We start from the raw sequence: 20,696 nt of genomic DNA, 5'->3' as shown, positions 1-20,696 counted from the left end.
CGACCTCGGAAAATGCGCGCACACCTCGCTCAACACTCGATGATACTCTTCGGAAAACGCGCCAGACATGTCGGGTGGGCGATAAAAAACGCCAATTATCACACCAAATGCAGCACCCTTCAGGGAAATCCAAATACATTCCAGAAAAGAATCGATAATGATGGGTGCGGCGATGAATTCTTCCTTTATCGCGATGAGCACACCGCCCCCTCTACGCTGTCGATCCAATGTTAGACATGTTGAGATATCGGTACGGGTGACTGTCTTACAGAAGTCTTCGGCAACTTGCACTTCCGTGAGAGATTAGTGAAGTGCTAGAGCACGGAAAGGATATTTTTGCTGAGGAGGGGCACGAAGACTTTGTACTCTCTGCCAGATCCTAGAAAGTGGCTGTCGAGAATCCAGAGACGAACAGAAGGTCCTCCATCCTTCTTTCCCCATTTTTTGAAGGTGGCGCCATATTTTTCACTGAGGTCGGCGACATAAGACAAGGTCTAATGACGATTGAGTTCGATGACGATGACCAGAGATAGTGCAGTTGGCGTTGCCGATCCGGAGAGCAATATACGCATAGTGTTTACTAGCTGTTTAAGCATGTCTACACCTTTTCCTTTCCAAGCCTTTCATTAGCCTCCCGGCTCTTGTGGAGAGCCGAAGGAGTATCTCTACCTGAAGCCCTTTGTGGTAGCGGAGGCCACTCTACAGCTGCGGAGCTTGGACGCACGTTGGATGACGCTTCATTCCTTGACGGGCGCGGAGGTACTGGAGGGGAGGCGCATCTTGTGTGTGCCGGCCTTGCGCTCTCTGTGACACGTTTTGCATCCAAGTACTCAAAGGAAGTGCCTCTTTCACCGGGACTTGCTCTGGGAGCGGCGACGCCTTTGCCGCAACTGGCGCCTTTTCTTGCGGACAGAATAGGAAGCCTCCTTGTGCGTAGAGTTCTCTCTCACCATTTTTCTCAGAATTCGTCACCCCTCTGTCATTTTGGGGCAGTCTTTAGATGTCGCTTCATTGGCTCCGGAGCATTTTGCGCATTTCATGGCGTCAGTCTCACAGGAGTCTCCCTGATGAGCACCACCACATCTTCGGCACGACGTAGGATTCTTACACACAGCACTTACGCGGCCCAGTTTAAAACACTTGTAACACTGTAACGGTCGTGGCACCTATGGACGCACTGAGTGTCTCACATAACCTATTTTGATCGATGCTGGCAAACAGCCTGACTCGAAGACAAACTTGATGCACCGGGAGCGGCCGAATCGGTGCATGTCGAGGATTCGCACTGTCGACAATAGAAGAGATCGCAGGTCTTCATCCTAGATGTCAATGTCCACATCTGATACACCACCAGAGCGGGTATCACTGGCATACGCTAGGAATGAGCGAACTGGGATGTTGCCAACCACTTGAATGCCTTTCAAAGCCTCCAATACTGCTTGAGAATTCACGTCCACCGTCAGAATGTTCTTCCGAGCATTAATGCGGATCTCTCTCACATGTCCTGAGGCTATTCGATCGAAGTATTTGGTCAGTGATTGTCTGTTCAATGAATTCAAGTTCGTTCCTGCCATAGTTGGCGTGTAGCCTACGGATAAGACCCGTTCATCACATCTGCTTTTATGAGTAAAATCACTGCCTGCTGACGTCTGGCGAAGCTTGCGTTTCCAGTGGTGCGATTGGACTAGCCTGTAATCGCTGTCTGATTCCATCTCTGCCGCTGTTGAGCTGTCAGATGAATCGGAAAGTCTATCGTCAGTGATGTCGCGGTTTCCCGCGGACAGGGCTACCGACGCGAGACTCGCCTTGTCAGGAGGGCGCGGAGGTCCTCCGTACCCCATTCCAGAGGGCGACGTCTTCGCGAAGCCCCTGATATCCAGAAGTCGCACAGCTTTGAAGAACCACACAACAACAACTTTCGTTCCGCACTTCTTCGTGTTCGTCTTTAGTTTATGAGTCCATCGGCCATATAATCTGCTTACTAGCATTAAAGTTAATAGCAGCGTTCCTTCTTACATTCGTATGGTTTCGTGTCACTCGCTGCTTGTGTCTTCCGTGCCAAAGGCGTCACCTTTTTATAGCCACGGTGTCGGTGAGTGCGCAGGCACAATCCAGTCTTTCAGTCATCTGGCAAATGAGGCGATGATTCTGGTGTGCAGCCAGGCCTAGCAATAGCAACAATAGCAGACAATATAGAATCCAGCAGACTATATCGGTGACATAATGTGCTTAGTAGTGTTAAAGTTTATAGCAGCGTTCCTTGCTACATGCGTATTCTATTGTGCGACTCGTGCTTCTGTCTGCCTGTTTCAAAGGCGTCTTCTTCTTATATCTTCAGTGGCGTTGAGCGCACAGGCCCAATCCAGTGTGTCACTCACCTGGCAAATGAGGCGATGATTCCAGTGTGCAGCAAGGCCTCAAAATGGCAACGTTAACAGACAATAGGGAATCCAGCACACTATCGGCAATATAATCTGCTTAGTAGTATTAAAGCTTATAGGAGCGTTCTTTGTTACACGCTTATGATTTCGCACCACTCTCTGCTTTTGCCTTCCGTGCCAAAGGCGTCTTCTTATAGCTGCTGTTAGCGCGTAGGCGCAATCCAGTCTGTCAGTCATCGGGCAAATGAGGCGATGATTTTGGTGTGCAGCAGGGCCGGTATTCTCGCATGCAGCTAATTTAGACTCCGTCAGGCTATCGGCGATTTGACCTACAGAATAGCAACGAAGGTTAACTGGTGTTTATTTGCATGCTCATGATTTCGAGCCGCTTGCTGCAGTGTCATAGAATTTCCGGTTGTGAGCGCAGAATTAGAACGCTCGCAACAAATGCGTAAGTATAAGCTTCTTTTTTTACTGCGACTTGGTAATACAAACATAACATTGGAATCTGATGACGGCTTAAATTCATTCTGCCTAAAATGCTACCCAATAGAACGCACGAGCGCGCCTTTCTGCTTGAGATGGCAGGCTTATTGCAGAGCGCTATCACTTCAAACGCAAAGAAAAAGAAATGTGCTTAGTGGAAAAATGTATATTGACATGCTAATATTTTGTGTGATGTCCATGTTTCACTGAATAGCGTAATACAGGCTGTTCATCAAGATGCATTGCACAGGTATGTCTCTTGTGTTGCAGACAATGTGCGAGAAAAGCCGTCGCCACGCTGTCTCCTACTACCTCTATACGGCGCGCCATATTCCAAATCACCTTAGGTAAGTGAACTTTTCATAATATTTCACGGCTTTCCAGCGCACACCTCTGTCCATCGTATTGAGAAAGGAATAATTTTTATTCCGATAACAATTATATAAACACACTCGGCGCATTTTCGGGCGTCGGCATCACCATGAGGTTCCGTATTAGGTTCAATGCGATGAAATCGTCGCCGCATGCCGTATGCTATATGTCCGAGTGAAAGCTTGCGAGGGTGAGTCGACGAACGTGCCTCATTCTAGCTTGTTAGAGTGAGGAAGGTGGGCCGGAAGCGCACCCTGTCCCATCGCCCCCGAGGCAGGGCGGTGAGAGGATGGAGGGGAAGGGACGTTCATCCTCGACGGCTGCTGCTTACAGCGCGGCCGCGCGGACGCCGTATCTTGAAAGCGATCTGCGACGAGGCAAAGTGTGCGCCTGCGAGGGCCTCATTGTCGAAGTGATCTGCGATGTTTGCAGAGTGCGTGTAGTGCCAGTAGTTTCGTATGCGCAGTGATTTCGAAATTGCACTTGCGTTGACGCGAGAGATGCACGAAACTCAAGTTCGATCGCTGCTGCTGCCGCGATTCCTCGCTCCACCAATTTGACAGCGAGTTTCCGCACTCATGGAGCGATACGCGTTAATGTTCACTTTCTGGGGTGTGACACCGCGCTTGGTAACGTTGACGGGTTGGCGGGCTAGTTGGTTTGTATCTAGGAATAATGTGTAAGCGCGACTGAACGAGGACGTAGAAACACACACTGAGACAGCGCTGTCTCTGTTTGTTTATTTCTACGTGTTCGTTCAGTCGTGCTTACTCATAATATCATTGTTAATTTTATTACTAAGTGAATGTATACAAGCTTATGCGGGCGATGAAACTACCGTCCTGTCTTCGTATAGCTATTTACTAATTAGCCATCGGGATTGAACCTTCGCCTTTCAGTCGATGCTGCCACTTTTCATAATGGAACAAAGATTGAGAAAACGCTGATTTAACAGCCTTGGTTTCCGGCGCGAACTTGACGAATGAAGGCTCATAGTAAAGTGATGCCTTCTCTCGAATTTCAAATCGGTATGCACGAGCCCGTTAGAAATAACGTTCACAACTGCTTGTGTAAGGAAGCTATACAGCATGAGATGATTCTTTGCTTGCACCACCAATATCTCACAAATAGGGAAAGCGAGAGCAAAAAAAGCAAGGTCAGACTTTGCATCCTATCACTTTTCCAGTTGTGTCTCCTCTGGGCAGTCCCCCTTGCATCTGACTGCTATTTATAATGGTCATCCTAGCAATATCATATTGAGTACAACAGCTGGTTCTTCTGAGCAAATGATTCGAAGATGCGCCTATCGTGAAGCACTAAATTTAGGAGGCCGGCTAGAAAATACACATACCCGTTTCCATTTACATGTAATTCAATATATTTGTGCACGTCCTATAAGAAGTACTTTCAGAATTATTTCATAAGTAAATCTGTCTACTTTGACAGGCTTACACAGCAAATACGTACACGCTTGAGATAACCGATCTGAGCTCTAACAGGACACATACAATTTCATGGTCGCTTGTAAAAGACTCAAGCCTCAAACAAAGCACTCAACGGATACATCCTGTTATTATTTCTGCTATCCCCAACTGCCAACTGCCGCCTATCGTCTTTACCATCTTCAGAAGGGATCAATGTGACAACGTTTCGGTGGCTACGCGTAGCTAGCGACGAGGACATATACCATCGGAACGGCTCGTCTGTCGAGAAGGCAGGCTAACTGGACACGGCGTAGATTTCTACGACGCGAAGCGCTGATGTACGGAAGGAAAGGTAAATAAGGACGGAAGAATGGCAAGTGCCGGACAGACACGAACGCTGGCTACATACTGGGTTTATTTCTCCCAAAAGACACACACATATATACATAACGGGATATAGTTATAGAACACTGCGTGAGAGACACAAGTCAAATTGGTAGGTTATCACACCAAGAGCAAAAAAACACACAAAATTACGGTTGGCGTAGGTTCCAAAGCACCAATTCCTTATGGTATGAAGTTAGTCATGGTTGATTGACGCACCTGTGATCCATTTTCTAATTATGCCTCTGAAATTGCCCTGGTTGCCCTATCGGGATGTCTATCCGGCAGACATCCTTCTTCGAACTGAGGCTTACAGCCGTACCCTTTGCAGTGTGACTCTACGTTACAGGTTCTTCACATTTTTGTGTTCCCCTACTCTTTTATAACAAAAGCGCCCTGTTTGCCCCACATAACTGCAGCCGCATCTTAATGGTATCCGATAGATGACCACAACGCAGCAACTCACAAATTCCTTTTTACGTTTCGTATTTGATGCCCCAGTAAGGCGTTGGTCCATCATCCTCAAAATACTTGTGATGTGGCACGCGGCTGATGATAGTACCTCGACACTTTATCGTGAGCCTATATTTTTCAGCTCATGAGAAGTGTTGGGCAAATATGGGATAACTGCTGCTCGTGCCTTTTTCATTGATCTTTTGAATGTATCTAGACCCCTTTTTTCACTATAGGAATTAATTTTCGCAAACTGAAGGAATGACAAACCTCTGGGAATCCCACTCAGAGGTCCCGTTTAGCATTTCATTCCGTACGTCACTGCTTCGCGCTGTAGAAATATACAACAGAAACAACTCGTCCACGTCGCTATTCTTATTTAGTGGACACTTTCGTGCACAATCGTGTTTTTATTCACAGCAGAGGTTGCGCGCTGTCGTCATGCAGAAGCACCACCTCACCTTCATGCAACCGAGAATAAAATTAAGATCTGGTACATCCGCTTCCGTCGTGTCCAAAGATCTGTGATCAGGCACTCACGATATCGCGCTTGGCGGTCCGCACCTGTCGATGGTCAGCGATAGCGACTTCTCGCAGAACACATGCCGCGCAACTTCCGAGCCAGAAGTCCTATGAAGTCGGCGTTTGCAGCGTTTGCTATGTAAGCGCTCTGCTGCTTACGACCGCTCGAACTTCGCAGAGGGCGTGATTAGCGGCGACGCTCGGGTGAACGACGCGCTCTTTGCCGGCGTGCTCGCACCAGCCTCCCCTGCAAGGAGCTCTGCTGCAGCACAAGCTCGTAATTGCCAGCGGGATTTCGAAGAGCCGTCACAATCGTTTACAAGTTTATGGTTTTTAAGTGGTCACAAGTTTTCAAAGATATGAAATACAAACCAATGTCCCATAGTCAGACTGTATTTGGACCTCCATTCAAGGTTAGGTGCTTAAAAAAACTACTATACGTCAGAAATATAAAGCAATATCACGGGAATAGCATACCGCTCATATAAAATTAGAAGAAAATTAAGGGGCGAAGTTGAGCGGAAATACACAAAAAAGGAGAAAAACACAAGTATAGGAAGACTAGAGCGCCGAGTATGTGCAGATATATATCAAGAGTGGACTACACGCAAATAACAAGCATAATAGGACAAAACCTCCTTTATGTATTACAATGCAAACACACAAATTGAAAAAAATATAATTAAAAAATATGAGCAACATACCTGAAAATAGGCTAAGGTGTCAACGTCGAAAAAGTCCCGAAAACATGATGACACACAGTGAGCAAGAGAAATAAAAAGAGTGCACAGTAATTGGACAAAATTACTGTGGCCTTACACTGTTTTGTGTGGTCTTACACTCTTTTATAGCTAAGGAAATTGCACAATGAAATTCATAAAGAATTAAATGTGAATTTGCCACAGTTCCTCGACACTGGGGTTAAGATGAAATACTCTTAAATCCAAATCCTAAAATATAAGCATTCTTTAAAGATGATTCCGAAACTAGCTCAACTGGGAGCTGATTGCGCAACTGCTTCTAAAAGAAGATACCCAAATCATACGTAGTTCGGCACAGGTATTTTGCATTAGCATTGTAAGACCTATAAGTTAGAACTCTAATGGCTTGATTTGGAATGACTTGCTGCACGCAGATTATATATATATACATATATATATATATATATATATATATATATATATATATATATATATATATATATATATATATATATATATATATATATATATATATATACGAGAAAAAAAGCAGTTCTGGGTCCGGGTAAATATTCACAGTGAAGTAGTCGCGCGTATGAAGCGGTTTATTGACGTGTCGGCCGGGGTCCGGCCTTCATCAGACCGGATATAGTTATATATATATATATATATATATATATGTATATATATATATATATGTATATATATATATATATATATATATATATATATATATATATATATATATATATGTATATATAATCAGTGCATTTTACCAGTCCTCACATATGGGGCAGATCGTGACAAAGAAGCTTGAGAACATATTAGGGAACGCGGAAAGAGTGATGGAACGAAGATTCCTAGGCATAACGTTAAGAGACAGAAAGATAGCGGTTTGTATCACATAGCGAACAAGTATAGACGATATTTTAATTGACATCAAGAGGAAACTGGAGCTGGGCAGGTCATGTAATGCGGCAGTTAGATATCCGTTAGACCATTAGGGTTACAGAGTGGGTACCAAGAGAAGAGAAACGCAAACGAGGATGACAAAAGACTAGGTGGAGCGATGAAATTGGGAAATTCGCGGGCGCTAGTTGAAGTCGGTTGGCGCAGGACTGGGGAACTAATTGGAGATCGCAGGCTTCGGCCTGCAGTGGACAAAAACAGGCTGATGATGATGACTAAGATGATATCAACTATACTGCGGCGCTTTGGGGAAATATATATATATATATATATATATATATATATATATATATATATATATATATATATATATATATATATATAACATCTTCATAAAACTAAGCTACTTCATCATCATCCTGATTAAATTTTCGAGCAGAGGCTTGTACTGCTTTTAATCTATAATTATAATTATAATTATAATTCGTCAATATTGCCCGATATGTCCTGATGGATTGGGAGTCATACCCCGTATTGTTTCTTAACTGGGAGACATCTATAGCAGAGGACATGGCCGCTATTCAGCAATGTATAAGCCTCACCAGTCCAAATAATCTCACCAAAGCCAATGATATTCCTAAGAATGTCTGATAGTTCTTCAAAGATTCTTCCTAAGCTCGCCTCATTCGCGAGGGTTCGGGTGTTAATCATTACAAGGGTCAGTTTCCATTGGCGGCCTGTCCGGACCCTGAGATTCTTAGCACCCTCTGCTGCGTTACAGGTTTGACTGCCGCCTTGGTGAGATGCTCCGCAGCTGCTGGGGACCGGGGGGCATGGGTTAATTGTTGGGGTCATTTGGAAGGTAGGGCCCGAATACTGCACAAGGGACGCCAATTCCTGTTCTCCTGAAGGAGTTTCTTCGTTGAAGCTTAGTGGGCCTTCCTAATTTGGTTGCACCTATATTAGTATAGACCCACTCGATCTCGGTATCTTTTGCCGGCGTCAGGCGTCACCCCAAGCCTGCAGATGTAGTGCACTGTAGGACCTAATTTCAAACTCGCCACTGTCAAATTATTAAAAAAAATTCCTTATAGAAGGCTTTGAACTTCCGACTATGGCAACCGAGCATTCGACATAGCTCAGTCAGGTAATCCCTAAGCGACAAGGCTACTTTATCGCCGACAATTAAGTACACCCCAGAGGACTCTAAACTTCTTTGATTTATCCGCGATGGATGTGTTTTCCTGAGCGCGATGAGTAACTGAATTTAGAACGACTTCTAGCGGTCCTGGCCTTTTAATTCCGGAATTCTCGCGTGTGCAGACGACCGAAAACTCGGCTAGGCAAACCCTACAGGCGTACCGACGACCTTTAACCGTTGCGAATTCATGCCCGGGATCTACAGGAGTACAAATGGAAAGCCGCGAAAACGAGTATAAGTGCAAATGTAGAAGAAATAAATGGACGCAAACTACGACCTTCTAATTTTTTACTTGATTAAAATCTGTATGTCAACTTTGCAGCTGTTGATAGTTGATATATTAATAAACAAATGCGCAATTGAGCAACAACAGTGTGTTAGGATTGAAATAGGAACGCGCACCGACAAGGAATTGCATGCCGTAAGTCATTTTCTTTTTACGCATGCAGTATTATGACGAAACCTAATATTGCGGACTATTTTTACTACGAAGCATGTGGCATAATAACTTGCGGTAATTTGATCATTCCCAAGTTCTAGATGAGCTATACTATTTATGTAATATAAGTTCGAGTGAAAACAAGGAAATTAGATTTGAGAAGGCTTATCTGCAGTTAATTATTATTGCACCATTCTTGACCGTTTCTAATTTCAGAGTTCTGTGTAGCTAACAGTCCTGAAGCGCAATTGGCAGGATTTGATATGATCGAGTTATCTGCACAGATCATACATTGCGAGAAATAGGAAAGTTAGGCATATCATTTATAAAGATTTGATTGAGAAGGGGGCGTAAAATACACCCTTGAAGAACACTTAAATTAGTACATCATATTATATTGACCACAAATGAAGACGGTGACAGGTGGAAGAGAACGCCTGTCGCCGTCTTTATTTGCGCTCGTTATGGTACGCAGTAAACACCAACAAGGTTAAAGTGAAGTTCTTCTGAAACCTAAATTAGTAGTTTCAATTCAGGTACCTAATTAACAATAAAAATGGCAAAATGAGGACCACATGTTTCGCTAAATTCGAGATTTTTAAACAATCGGAAGCGATCAATCTTTGAAATAATTCAGTGAGATCTAGACGTAAGCCGGCAATATTACCCTCATCAATAAGTTTCCTTAAAATTTGAGGTGACTAGTAACTAGGACTAGGTCAGTTGAGTATGTCTGCTGGAATGAGAACCGACAAGAAAGAACAGTATATTTTATTACAGGTTTAGTTAAACGTAGAACCACTAATTTTTCCATTGCTTCACTGAACAAAAGCCATATGCAGATGGGTCGATGGTTAAGCATGATTGAACGGTCATCTTTCTTTGAAATTTCATAACATTGAATTAGGTAAAATGCATGTTTACAACATAGTGGTATTTAAAGCAGAAAGAACATGTGACATCAGGTGCTTAAAGGGAAGCTGAAAGGTTTTCCAGAAAAAATGAGTGAACATCTGCACATAATGGTTTGCAACCCTCCGAATTCGAATATCGCATCTAAATCGAGCGAAATAAAGCGCAAATATATTTTATTTCGACGAAAAGTGCAGCAGCGGACACGCCCAGCTCGCGCGTCTCATTTCCGCCTGTGATTGGTCGGGCGCCTCGTGACGTCAACTCTAGTGACCGACCGCTGCCGCTACACATGAAGCGTGGTGCCAGGTAGTTTGGTGCTGTAATGGAAAATTAAGAGGTAATGGAAAATTTAGAGAGACTGCGTTTTTCTGAGGAGTTCGGCGTTACTCCCTACATGTACGAGCCAATTTCGAAGAGCCGGCCTCTCGAAGAAGCAAACGATGCTGGTGCGAGCAGTGCTTTCGATGCGAACGAAAGCGAAGTCTTGGGATCTCCTCATGCTGGAAATGCTCTTTGGTGAGTATGTTTTTTGCAAAGCAATCTAGTGATCTCGCCGATCTTTCGCCGATCTAGTGAGCTCGTTTCCGGTCAAACAACTGTAGTGTTGGCCGTAGTGAGGCCGTCATCAGAAGCAATTTGAGAACGTGGGTCTCAACTCCGTGTGTTCATCGTCTCCACCCATGGTTCCCCAGTTCTCTAGCAGGACTCCTCGTCTCCGGCAGTCCTTGTCTGACTCCTCTCGCCACAGCCCGTCCGAATGGCGTACCCCTGATGACAGGCCGATCTGCTTCTACTGCTGTCGCATCGGCCACGTCGCTCATACCTGCCGCAACCGATGGCCACCACCTCCTCGGATGTAAACCACCGCTCATTCCGGCCCCCTTTGGACCTTCTGTTCTCTATGCCACCAGCCATGAACCCACTGCCGCTGATGCCCCTGCCCCGAACCTTCGCTACAGCCGCTCGCCCTCACCTCGAAGCCATCAGTCTCGTTCGCCCCAACCCCGTCGCTTCTCTCCGTCGCCTATCGCCTCCCGGATCCAGACGGAAAATTAGGCACTGCAGCTTCTGGAGGTTAAGCTGCATTGTCCACCCTGCCCTCAAGTCCTCTGCTCACGCTATACACGAACCAAAACCTTCTTGACGTTGACGTGGATGGCTATCCTGTCACGGCACTCATCCATACAGGTGCACATTTTTCTATTACGAGTGCTGCCTTCCGACGACGACTCAACAAGCCCCTCTCCCCAGCGTCGGCGCGCGTCGTCCGCTTTGCGGATGGCGGCACTGTGCCTATCATCGGCATGTGTAGGGCACGTTTTAGCATCGCCGGCCACCACACTCCTGTCCTTTTCACTGCGATTGCTCATTGCCCCCACGACCTCATTCTCGGCCTCGATTTTCTCTCTACGCATTCTGCTCTTATTGACTGCTCTTCCAGTACCCTTCACCTTGAGTTTCCTATTCTCGCAGAACCTTGTGACGCACCCCAGTGCCGCCTACGCCCCACCGGCTTTATTGGCCTGCCGCCAAAATCAATAGCGTATATTGAACTCTTGTCTTCCCCACCAGTCGCTGATGGCGAGTACCTCGTCAACCCTCTGCCCGACATTCCACTACAGTATGGCGTTACCGTGCCTCACAGTATGCTTACTATTACTGCGAACCACACTTTCAAGCCCATCTTTGGATTGGCAAAGAAAATTCTACCTCAAGGTATTTGCCTTGCCAACCTTGATTGTCTCAGCGAGCATCACGCGGCAACATTATCGACCGATGCTTCTTGCGAGCTTAGCAGGCGCATCGTGCCAGCCTCGGCCGCCGATCCAAAGACACAGAAAATGGTTGCGATGGACCTGTCTTCTGCGCAGGCTGAAGACCTTTACCAATATTATAGTTCTACAAAGATATGTTCGACTTCGACGATCGCCCTTTAGGCCAGACGCTCGCGGTCAAGCATCGGATTTTTAGTGGCGATGCAACCCCTATTCAGCGATGACCGTATCCAGTTTCTGCGTCGGAACGCCGAGTAATTCAAAGTGAAGTCAACAAAATGCTAGACAAAAACATCATTGAGCCTTCTTCGAGTCCCTGGGCGTCACCTGTAGTGTTGGTTCAGAAGAAGGATGGTACGCGGCGCTTCTGTGTAGACTACCGCCATCTGAAGAACATTACTAAGAAGGACGTCTACCCACTCCCATGTATAGACGACGCCCTTGACTACCTTCATGGTTCCAGCTACTTCTCTTCTATTGATATTCGTTCTGGATACTGGCAGATCGCTGTTGACGATATGGACAGAGAAAAAACCGCGTTCATCACACCTGATCGACAATAACGATTTAAAGTAATGCCGTTTAAATTATGCAACGCCCCTGCCACCTTTGAGTGTATGATGGACTCCTTGCTCCGTGGCTTCAAATGGTCCATATGTCTCTGCTACCTCGACGACGTCATCGTCTTGTCGCCCACGTTCGACACTCACCTTGAGCGTCTAACAGCTATACTTGATGTATTTCGAAAGGCGAAGCTGCAACTTAACTCCTCCAAATGTCATTTAGGCCACCGTCAAATTACTCTTCTGGGCCATCTCATTGACGCCTCTGGAGTACAGCCTGATCCCGACAAAACTCGCGCTGTCCGAGACTTTCCGGTTCCGAAGACAGCCGCAGACTTTCGAAGTTTTGTAGGGCTATGCTCGTACTTTCGTCGTTTTGTTCAAGATGTTGCGGCTATTGCTAGACCCCTCAGTAATCTTTTGAAGAAAGGCGTGCAATTCTCGTGGTGTGCTCCTGAAGCCGCCGCCTTCTCTCGTCTCGTCAGTCTTCTCTCCTCACCACCCATTCTCACCTACTTCGACGCTGATGCCCCTACAGAATTGCGTACAGATGCCAGCGGTCATGGCGTAGGTGCCGTCTTAGCCCAGCGTCAGCGTGGCTAGGAACGCGTTATTGCTTATGCGAGCAGCCTCCTCACACCATCGGAGAGCAACTATTCCATTACGGAACGAGAATGCCTTTGCTGTAGTCTTGGCGGTTGCGAAGTTCCGTCCTTACCTTTACGGTTGGCCTTTTTCCGTAGTCACTGATCATCATGCTCTCTGCTGGCTCTCATCGCTAAAAGATCCTACAAGCCGGCTTGGTCGATGAGCTTTGAGGCTACAAGAATTTTCATATTCCGTGGTCTTTAAGTCTGGCCGCCTGCACCAAGACACTGGCAGCTTCTCGCGTTACCGTGTTGACGACCCTGACTCCTCCAATATTACCAGTGCTGCTTGTGTATTTGTGTCTCTGCTGCTTCATTTAGCCGACGAGCAACATCGTGGCGCCTTCATCAGAGGACTCATCGACCGTTTTGAACAATCTATGGCCGACGCCACTCTACACCTCTTCGTCCTCCGCAAGAGTACTCTGTACCGTCGTAACTTTCATCCGGACGGCTCTGAGTTCCTACTTGTCATACCTAAACACCTCCGCTCAACCATTCTAGAAGAGCTTTACGCCTCACCAACGGCAGGACACCTCGGCACATCTCGAAGCTATGACCATGTACGTCGCCGTTTCTTCTGGCCGGGCCTTCCGCGTTACGTACGACGTTACGTCGCCGCTTGTAAACTTTGCCAACGACGCAAGAAGCCTTCCCAGCTCCCCTCTGGTTACCTACAGCCGCTCGACATCCCTGCCGTGCCCTTCCATCGTATAGGCTTAGACCTTCTCGGCCTATTTCCGGAATCTACATCAGGGAACAACTAGGTTGCAGTCGTGGTGGACTACGCCACACGATACGCCGTAACCCTCGCTCTTCCGACAAGTTGCGCAACTGATGTTTTGGACTTTCTCCTGCATGATATCATTTTGATTCATGGTGCTCCGCGTCAATTGCTACCAGACCGTGGCCATATGTTCTTAGCCAAAGCCATTGACGACATCATGCATGCCCGCTCAATACAGCATAAATTCACCACCTCCTACCACCCTCAAGGGAACGGCCTCACTGAGCGTTTGAACCGCACCCTTACAGACATGCTATCTAAATACGTTTCAGACGACCACCGTGACTGGGATCAGGCTCTACCTTACATTACATTTGCGTATAACTCTTCCCGCCGCGAAACTGCTGGCTTTTAGCCTTTTTACCTCTTGTGCGGCCGCAAACCGACGCTACCACTGGACACTGTGCTTCCGTCCACCACAGCTTCAACTAGCGCATGCCCGTGATGCTATCGCCCATGCTGACCATGCTGGCCAACTTGCGCGCACTGGTCTACAAGTCTCTCAAGGCAAACAAAAGAAATGCTACGACCTCCGTCACCGTGATGTCCAACTTGTGCCTGGCACCCTCGTGTTGTTTTGGTCACCACCGCGTAAATTGGCCTTTGTGAAGAGCTGTTTTCCTGCTACACAGGCCCATATCGCGTGCTTCGCCATTTAATCGATGCCACCTACGAAATCGCTCTAGCCGCGCCCACTACGTCTTCCGCTAAGACAACCAGTGACATTGTCTACGTCACTCGACTCAAACCCTACAACTGTCTACGCGCCTAGGATATTTAACAGCACCGTGACGGCGCTTTTCCCGCCGGGGGGTAGTATTACGATATCATCGAGCGATGCTCAAGGGACGAGCCACCGCGAGAACGACCCTGGGCGCGGGTGAGTGTCGGCCTGGTGGTCTGGCTCCAGTGTATATAGCCTGTATATAGCCTCTTTCATCAGTGTTTTTCCACACGTAACAATATTTTGGTACACAGCGAGTTATCTGCCCAAGAGATTCGTTGCACGTACTCTCACTAGAGGCTGCTGCTGCGATAACACTTGTAGACGTCACGCACCCAACTTTCACATCTACATTTATTGTTTCTTGGACAAGCTCAGTAACTCTGCCCTTTTCTGGGTACTTGTTTCATCTACAGCGTACCTCTGCTTTGCATAATCCCAACTTTCCGATTTCTGTATTTTCCCTAGATGCCTTTCTACCCCATGCAGTGGAATGCTTGGCTTCCTTGTTCCACCCCTGACGTCTTGTGTTTCCCGTCCTACACTATTTCCTATGTTTTTTTTTCTGTCTCGTGCTGCATGACGTCTATCAATGCTTTCTCTTCGAAGAATTTTTTAGAAAGCGCCTCAATTTTCCTCTGTACGCTTTTTGAAATCTCTGCTATTTGAATTTGATGCATCTTTAAGCTATCTGTCGCTTTTGATTTCTTGCTTCCTTAAGTGTAACTCTCGAATATGAAGGTTATGTTTTTATGATCGGTAGCCTTGCTGTCTATTGTACGTTCATTTATTGTCACTTTGTCTAGCCATCCTTACCCCGTTTCTGAGAATAAGGCATAATCTATAGTTGACTTACTACTTCCGAAATTGCCACTTTAACTGTGCATTGTAGTTATTCTTCCTGTTAACCGCTATGTGATTCGGTTTGTCGCGCAGGGACAGCACTTGAGAACCGCTACATACAGTATAGCTGTCGAAATCTTCAAGCTGTGCATTTATATCTTCTATCGTATCATCTGGCCCGATTTCTTGAAATATTTACTATCGCTTCATAGGGAAGCTCCTCCCAGCAGCGTCTTTTTGCCTTTCCGTGGGTCCTTAATGGTCCTCAGGTATCATTTACTGCTTCCAACCTCCTACCTCACCTAATTGGAATGCCTACATCATGATCTTTTTGTGGCCCAGTCAGTGTGTTGGACCTTTCCCGTACAACATTGTCCATTGCAGGCGGACGCTCCAATTCTGGAGATACGTTTGGTAAAAGCGTACACGCTGGCAGCTTCCTCCCTTTCAGCAGCGTTTTAATTACAACCATTTATTTTGCTTGCTAGCAACCTACATACCTATGCAACACATTTGATGGTCTGTATACCTAATCATTCAGCGGCGTTCCTTAACTTCTTCTGTTTTAATTCTGCTCTGTTCTTGTGTGCCGTTATATTCAACACCTAATCAACTTTGCGTAATCCCTGCAGCCCGCTTAAAATGCTTATGCGCCTTTAGTGAATCAACATGCAGCCGCGCCTCCTAGACTCTCACTGAAGTGTTTTGCGTCATGCATAAAAGCGCCATCGTTGCCTGCCTTATGTAACTGCCTGTTGAATGCATCGTAAAATTTATGACCTTAGCAAGCGTCCAAACCTCCGGGTTTACTGCATGCCCTACTCTTTCAGTTTCTCTCCGCTTGCTATGAACCGCAGACACCGTGCAGACTGTGATTTGCTCTTTCCTGGAATGTTTTTGAGATCAGTAACCCATTCGGCTGTTTGCTTTGCACTTGCTGCTTCGCCTCCTGGCAGTACGTAAATAACCCATTCTATTAACACTACAAGGCGTCGTTCTTTCTTTTCGTCCCACGCGTATTGTCAGTCCTTCGCTATTGCTTTCCTGAAAGCTTTCCCCAGAGGTGTGCTATTCTAGACTAGCACGCGTGTATCTAATCGACTGTCGGTGCTCGCCTTCATCTTGGAATCCCCAACAAAACTTATAGAAGAGCGGCATATACGCAGTGTCACAACTGTTTTGACGGTTGGCTCCAAACTCAATTATTTCAAGAGCGTAGGTTTGCGCATGTTGGTATTCCATAACCTTTAGGTCTTTTAGCGCACGGAAAGGGTCGAGAGACAGAGGTACGACGCGGACACAGTGCTAACCAATTATTTCAGCACAAGAGTCTTATGCCCTACGCATCAGACAATAAATTACCCAGTGATCAGATCTAGCATTCAAGAACTGAGGCAGAGACAGACATTCCGTAAAGTAGGTGAAGTTCCTAAGGAACGCTAATCGCATTTATGCAAGAGAGTGTTGAGACTCTGCTTGTGCGTAGGCCAGGCATCCTCCATGCCATAAGGATGAGTACGTCCGAGAGTATGAGTTAAAGGGGGTTTCTTGAACACTATTTGCACATTGAAGCAAGAAGTGAGATTCTAGTCAGGAAACACGTGTCCGCAGACGCCAAGATATCTCAGCGCACCTCTCTCTGCACCAAAGACCGCTTTTTAAGGCGTTATTCTTCCCTAGTTCCCAACATAAAGGAGTTCGATGACCTTCCTCCAGTCAGTCAGAGGGGTCAAGTTCGCAGAAATCTGCCTCTGATATCCAACCTTCGAAGCAAGGACAACGCAATCTGAAAACAAATTTCGTCCACGCTGCTTCCGTAAAACAGTTCACCCTTCTTCCACGAAGCAGTAAACACTCGCTCCGCAATAGTCCCCGCTCCTTCCACGAAAATCGTCAACTGGGTGTCCTTGCTCTCCATGGCAGTCATCTTGTCAGGGGCAGGAGAGCGACCTTCGCGCTCGTTAACACTTCCATGGAGGGCGGCGGATGCTGTCATTTCTAAGTGAGCCTCTTTGTTTGCGAATCACCGTCGGTGCCGGCCCCATGGCCATGGGTGCCGGCACTGATATAGGGGGCTGCTTTTGGGGAAGCACCCAAAGAATACGCACTGCCGATTTGGGGCGCAGCAATAGCTATATAAGGAGTAACAACACCCAGCAAGCTGGGAATTTCTTCAGACGCTTCTTTACTGAACTGCGATATGCACCTTTGCTTGTAGAATACAAAAGAAAACGAAGCAGCAATGTGCTTTTCTTCCTACCAATATGAGGAACATGTAAGAAAGCGAGCGTGTTTACCTGTCAATCAATCAATTTTTATTATTGCATAAAAACAATATACAGATAGAAGTATACAGGAAGAGGTCCCATAGTTAAAACTGAATTGGGACCTCTTGTTCATGGTTAACATAAAAGTTCATTTGGCAAGCAGCAACAGATCAATTGATACGATTCCAGTAATAATAAATAATGAGATACAAATCTAAGTAGATGAAGTAATTAGTAGACAATATAACGGCAGTAAGCAATATTTCGAAGCTAGATCAAACTAAAGTAAAAGAGGAAGAAAGAGAAAAAAATTAAAGCAAATAAATTATTTGCATAATGGAGTACATAACAATGGCTGGTCTAAAACGAAGATCGGATTATACAGTGCATAGTGTCACTTACATATCGCATACCAGAAAATTTTGCAGTTCATCACACAATCGATGGGGTTTCAGGAGTTTTATGATAAGTGGTATTGTATTCCATGATGATATGGCTGCAAAGTGAACTGTCTGTTTCCCATTATTAGTGCCCACTTTGGGCAAAATGAAGTTATTATGCTGCGCAAAACGAGTTGAGTTAGTGTTTGGTAGAGATGGTATAGGAATGAGCGATTATGATATTTTGTCATTTATTAGTTTCAAAAGAAAAGTGACAAGGTTGTACTTGACAAGGGCTGCAGCGTCTAGAATGTTTTTTGCTTGTAGTAACTGTTTAGCATTGGCGGTGTGTGAATACGATGCGATAATTCTAATTGCCTGGTTTTGCATGGTTTGTATCGGCTTTAGGTGAGTAGTGTACGAGTTACCCCAGGAGGTTATGCAGTTGTTAATGTGAGAGTGTACAAACGCAAAATAGGGTGAGAGCAACACAGGTCGTGAAAAAAATGGACGCTCCCTGATGAGAATGTGTATTCCATCTGATAACTTCCTTTCAATATGCGTTATATGGCGATGTAATTTTAGGTTACAGTTAAGAATAACACCCAAGTACGTGCATTCTTCACTTGCTGGTAATAAATGGTCACCAATGGAAATCAGCGGAATGCAGAGTAATGATTTATTTTGGCATTATAATAAATATAAATTTAGTTTTAGTAGGATTAATCATAATTCTATTCATCTTGCACCATTCTAACAGGTTATAAAGATCACTATTTAGCTTGGTTATTACTGTTTACAGACAATGAGTAATTGTGTCATCGGCAAACAGTATACATTTGGTGTACCTTATGGTATACCATTTAGTATACCCGTGATGCGATTAATCGCTTAATAACACCATCGTAACATACAGAGCACGGTTTCCAGGCATCTGCACATAAAGCAACATTTCTCATTCAGTAAAATTTCTTAGCCGACAACCTAGTGACTATTTGACAAAAAGGAGAACGCCAGGCCATTTGCCACCATTTCATGTCTCTATGCTACATAAGACCCTTCAAATAAATTTGCTGTTGAACTGTATGAATAATCCCTATTTTTAAGCTTGAACTTGTATGTTTCAGAACGAATATTGCTCTGATGAACTTCGACCGCTTTGCCATTGCGTTCAACTGCCCTGTTGGATCGCCCATGAATCCGGATGCCAAGTGCGACGTGTATTGAAATCTGTGGTACCGCAGCCGGAAGTTGCACGTTTCTGGCAAAGGCATTCTCTGTGCCAGATATTCTTCCTTTGCTTCATTGAATTACTGCAATTAAAACGGTAAAAATCACTCATTTATTAGGTTAGTTTCGGCTTTCTTCTTTATTATATTTGTACGCTAAAATAAATTTGAAATAAACATTACGTGTGAGGAATTTGTGAGCACGAATAAAAACAGTGCAACGAATTATTTATTTATTTACGTGATTCTGCTGGCAATGTGAGCCGAAGCAGGAAAGGGGAAAATACAAATAAACAGAAAGGAATTTGCACACATTCAGAATACCAAAATAAATAATGACCAAACTCTGAAAATGTGGCAATCAGAAATCAGTTTTAAAAATCAGTACTGCGGAGCAAATAAAATACTGGGGTATTCATTTTATAATAGCGTGAAATAAAATTAAAATTTCAGAGCCTTAGTTCTTGAATGCCAAAGAGGTAAGTAGTCTGAGTGATAATGTCTGGTTTGCCGTGATGCTAAAGGACGGACATATGCGTGAACGTGCAAGGAGAATTTGTTATTTCGAAGGAGAGAGAAACTTGCGCTTCTTAAGTTTCCACTGAAGTTGCGATGTGTGGAAGCCATGAAGTTTCATGACAGCTGTGGGTGAGTCGGTTTTACGTTACTTAGGAAAAAACCTATATGCTTTCCATTGAAGCACTATAAGTGACTTATTATGGTGTTTATTGCCATGATCCCAGACGGTACCAGCATTGTACATTTTCGACCCAATGAGTGATGAGCGTCCATAAAGGTTTTTATTAATGTATTTATTTATTTATTTACAAATACTGCAATCCCGTTACGGGATTTTCGCAGGATGGGGATACGTCATTATGACATGATTAGCAGGGCAAACAAAGGAAAAGTTACATGGACTAGTAAAAAGACAATACAGATATCATGAAATAAAAGATACGCTTCGAGTACAACTGAATCAATGCATCTACTGCAAGTGCAAATATAACAGAGCGAAAATAAGAAAATTACACAATATGGGACATAAACGAATTCAGGGATGGCTGCAACACCACATGCACAATGCATACACCTAAAAACACGAACATAGAGACCAAGTCTCGTGTTGACTACACTGGAGATCCCAAACGCGGTGTGTCCCAAGCATGACAATAGTGTGCCCTCCAAAATTTTTTCCTTCGCTACTTTTAGATATTACAAGATCATCCTGCAACAGTTTAACATGCAGTAGTCAAAAATATACGTAATGTTGTGCGCGCAGCATGTTGGTGCT

At 45.1% G+C, this 20,696-nt stretch overlaps 1 protein-coding gene across 5 annotated transcripts in view; it reads left to right on the top strand.

The window, feature by feature from the left end:
- Window positions 1-19,510, top strand: part of LOC135897954 (neprilysin-1-like) — a 752,274-nt gene extending 732,764 nt beyond the window's left edge. For all 5 annotated transcript variants that reach the window (XM_065426667.1, XM_065426670.1, XM_065426669.1 and 2 more), the window contains 2 exons: window positions 3,138-3,214; window positions 19,301-19,510. In XM_065426667.1, the coding sequence (XP_065282739.1) occupies window positions 3,138-3,214; window positions 19,301-19,400 (177 nt within the window). In that variant the 3' untranslated portion in view covers window positions 19,401-19,510. The remainder of the gene's footprint in view (window positions 1-3,137; window positions 3,215-19,300) is intronic.
- Window positions 19,511-20,696: the final 1,186 nt, after the last annotated feature.

Source organism: Dermacentor albipictus, chromosome 2 (assembly GCF_038994185.2).
Source record: "Dermacentor albipictus isolate Rhodes 1998 colony chromosome 2, USDA_Dalb.pri_finalv2, whole genome shotgun sequence".
In the NCBI taxonomy this organism is placed as follows: domain Eukaryota; kingdom Metazoa; phylum Arthropoda; class Arachnida; order Ixodida; family Ixodidae; genus Dermacentor; species Dermacentor albipictus.
Note: the sequence above shows the minus strand (reverse complement) of the source record. Positions and strands in the feature narration are given on the sequence as shown.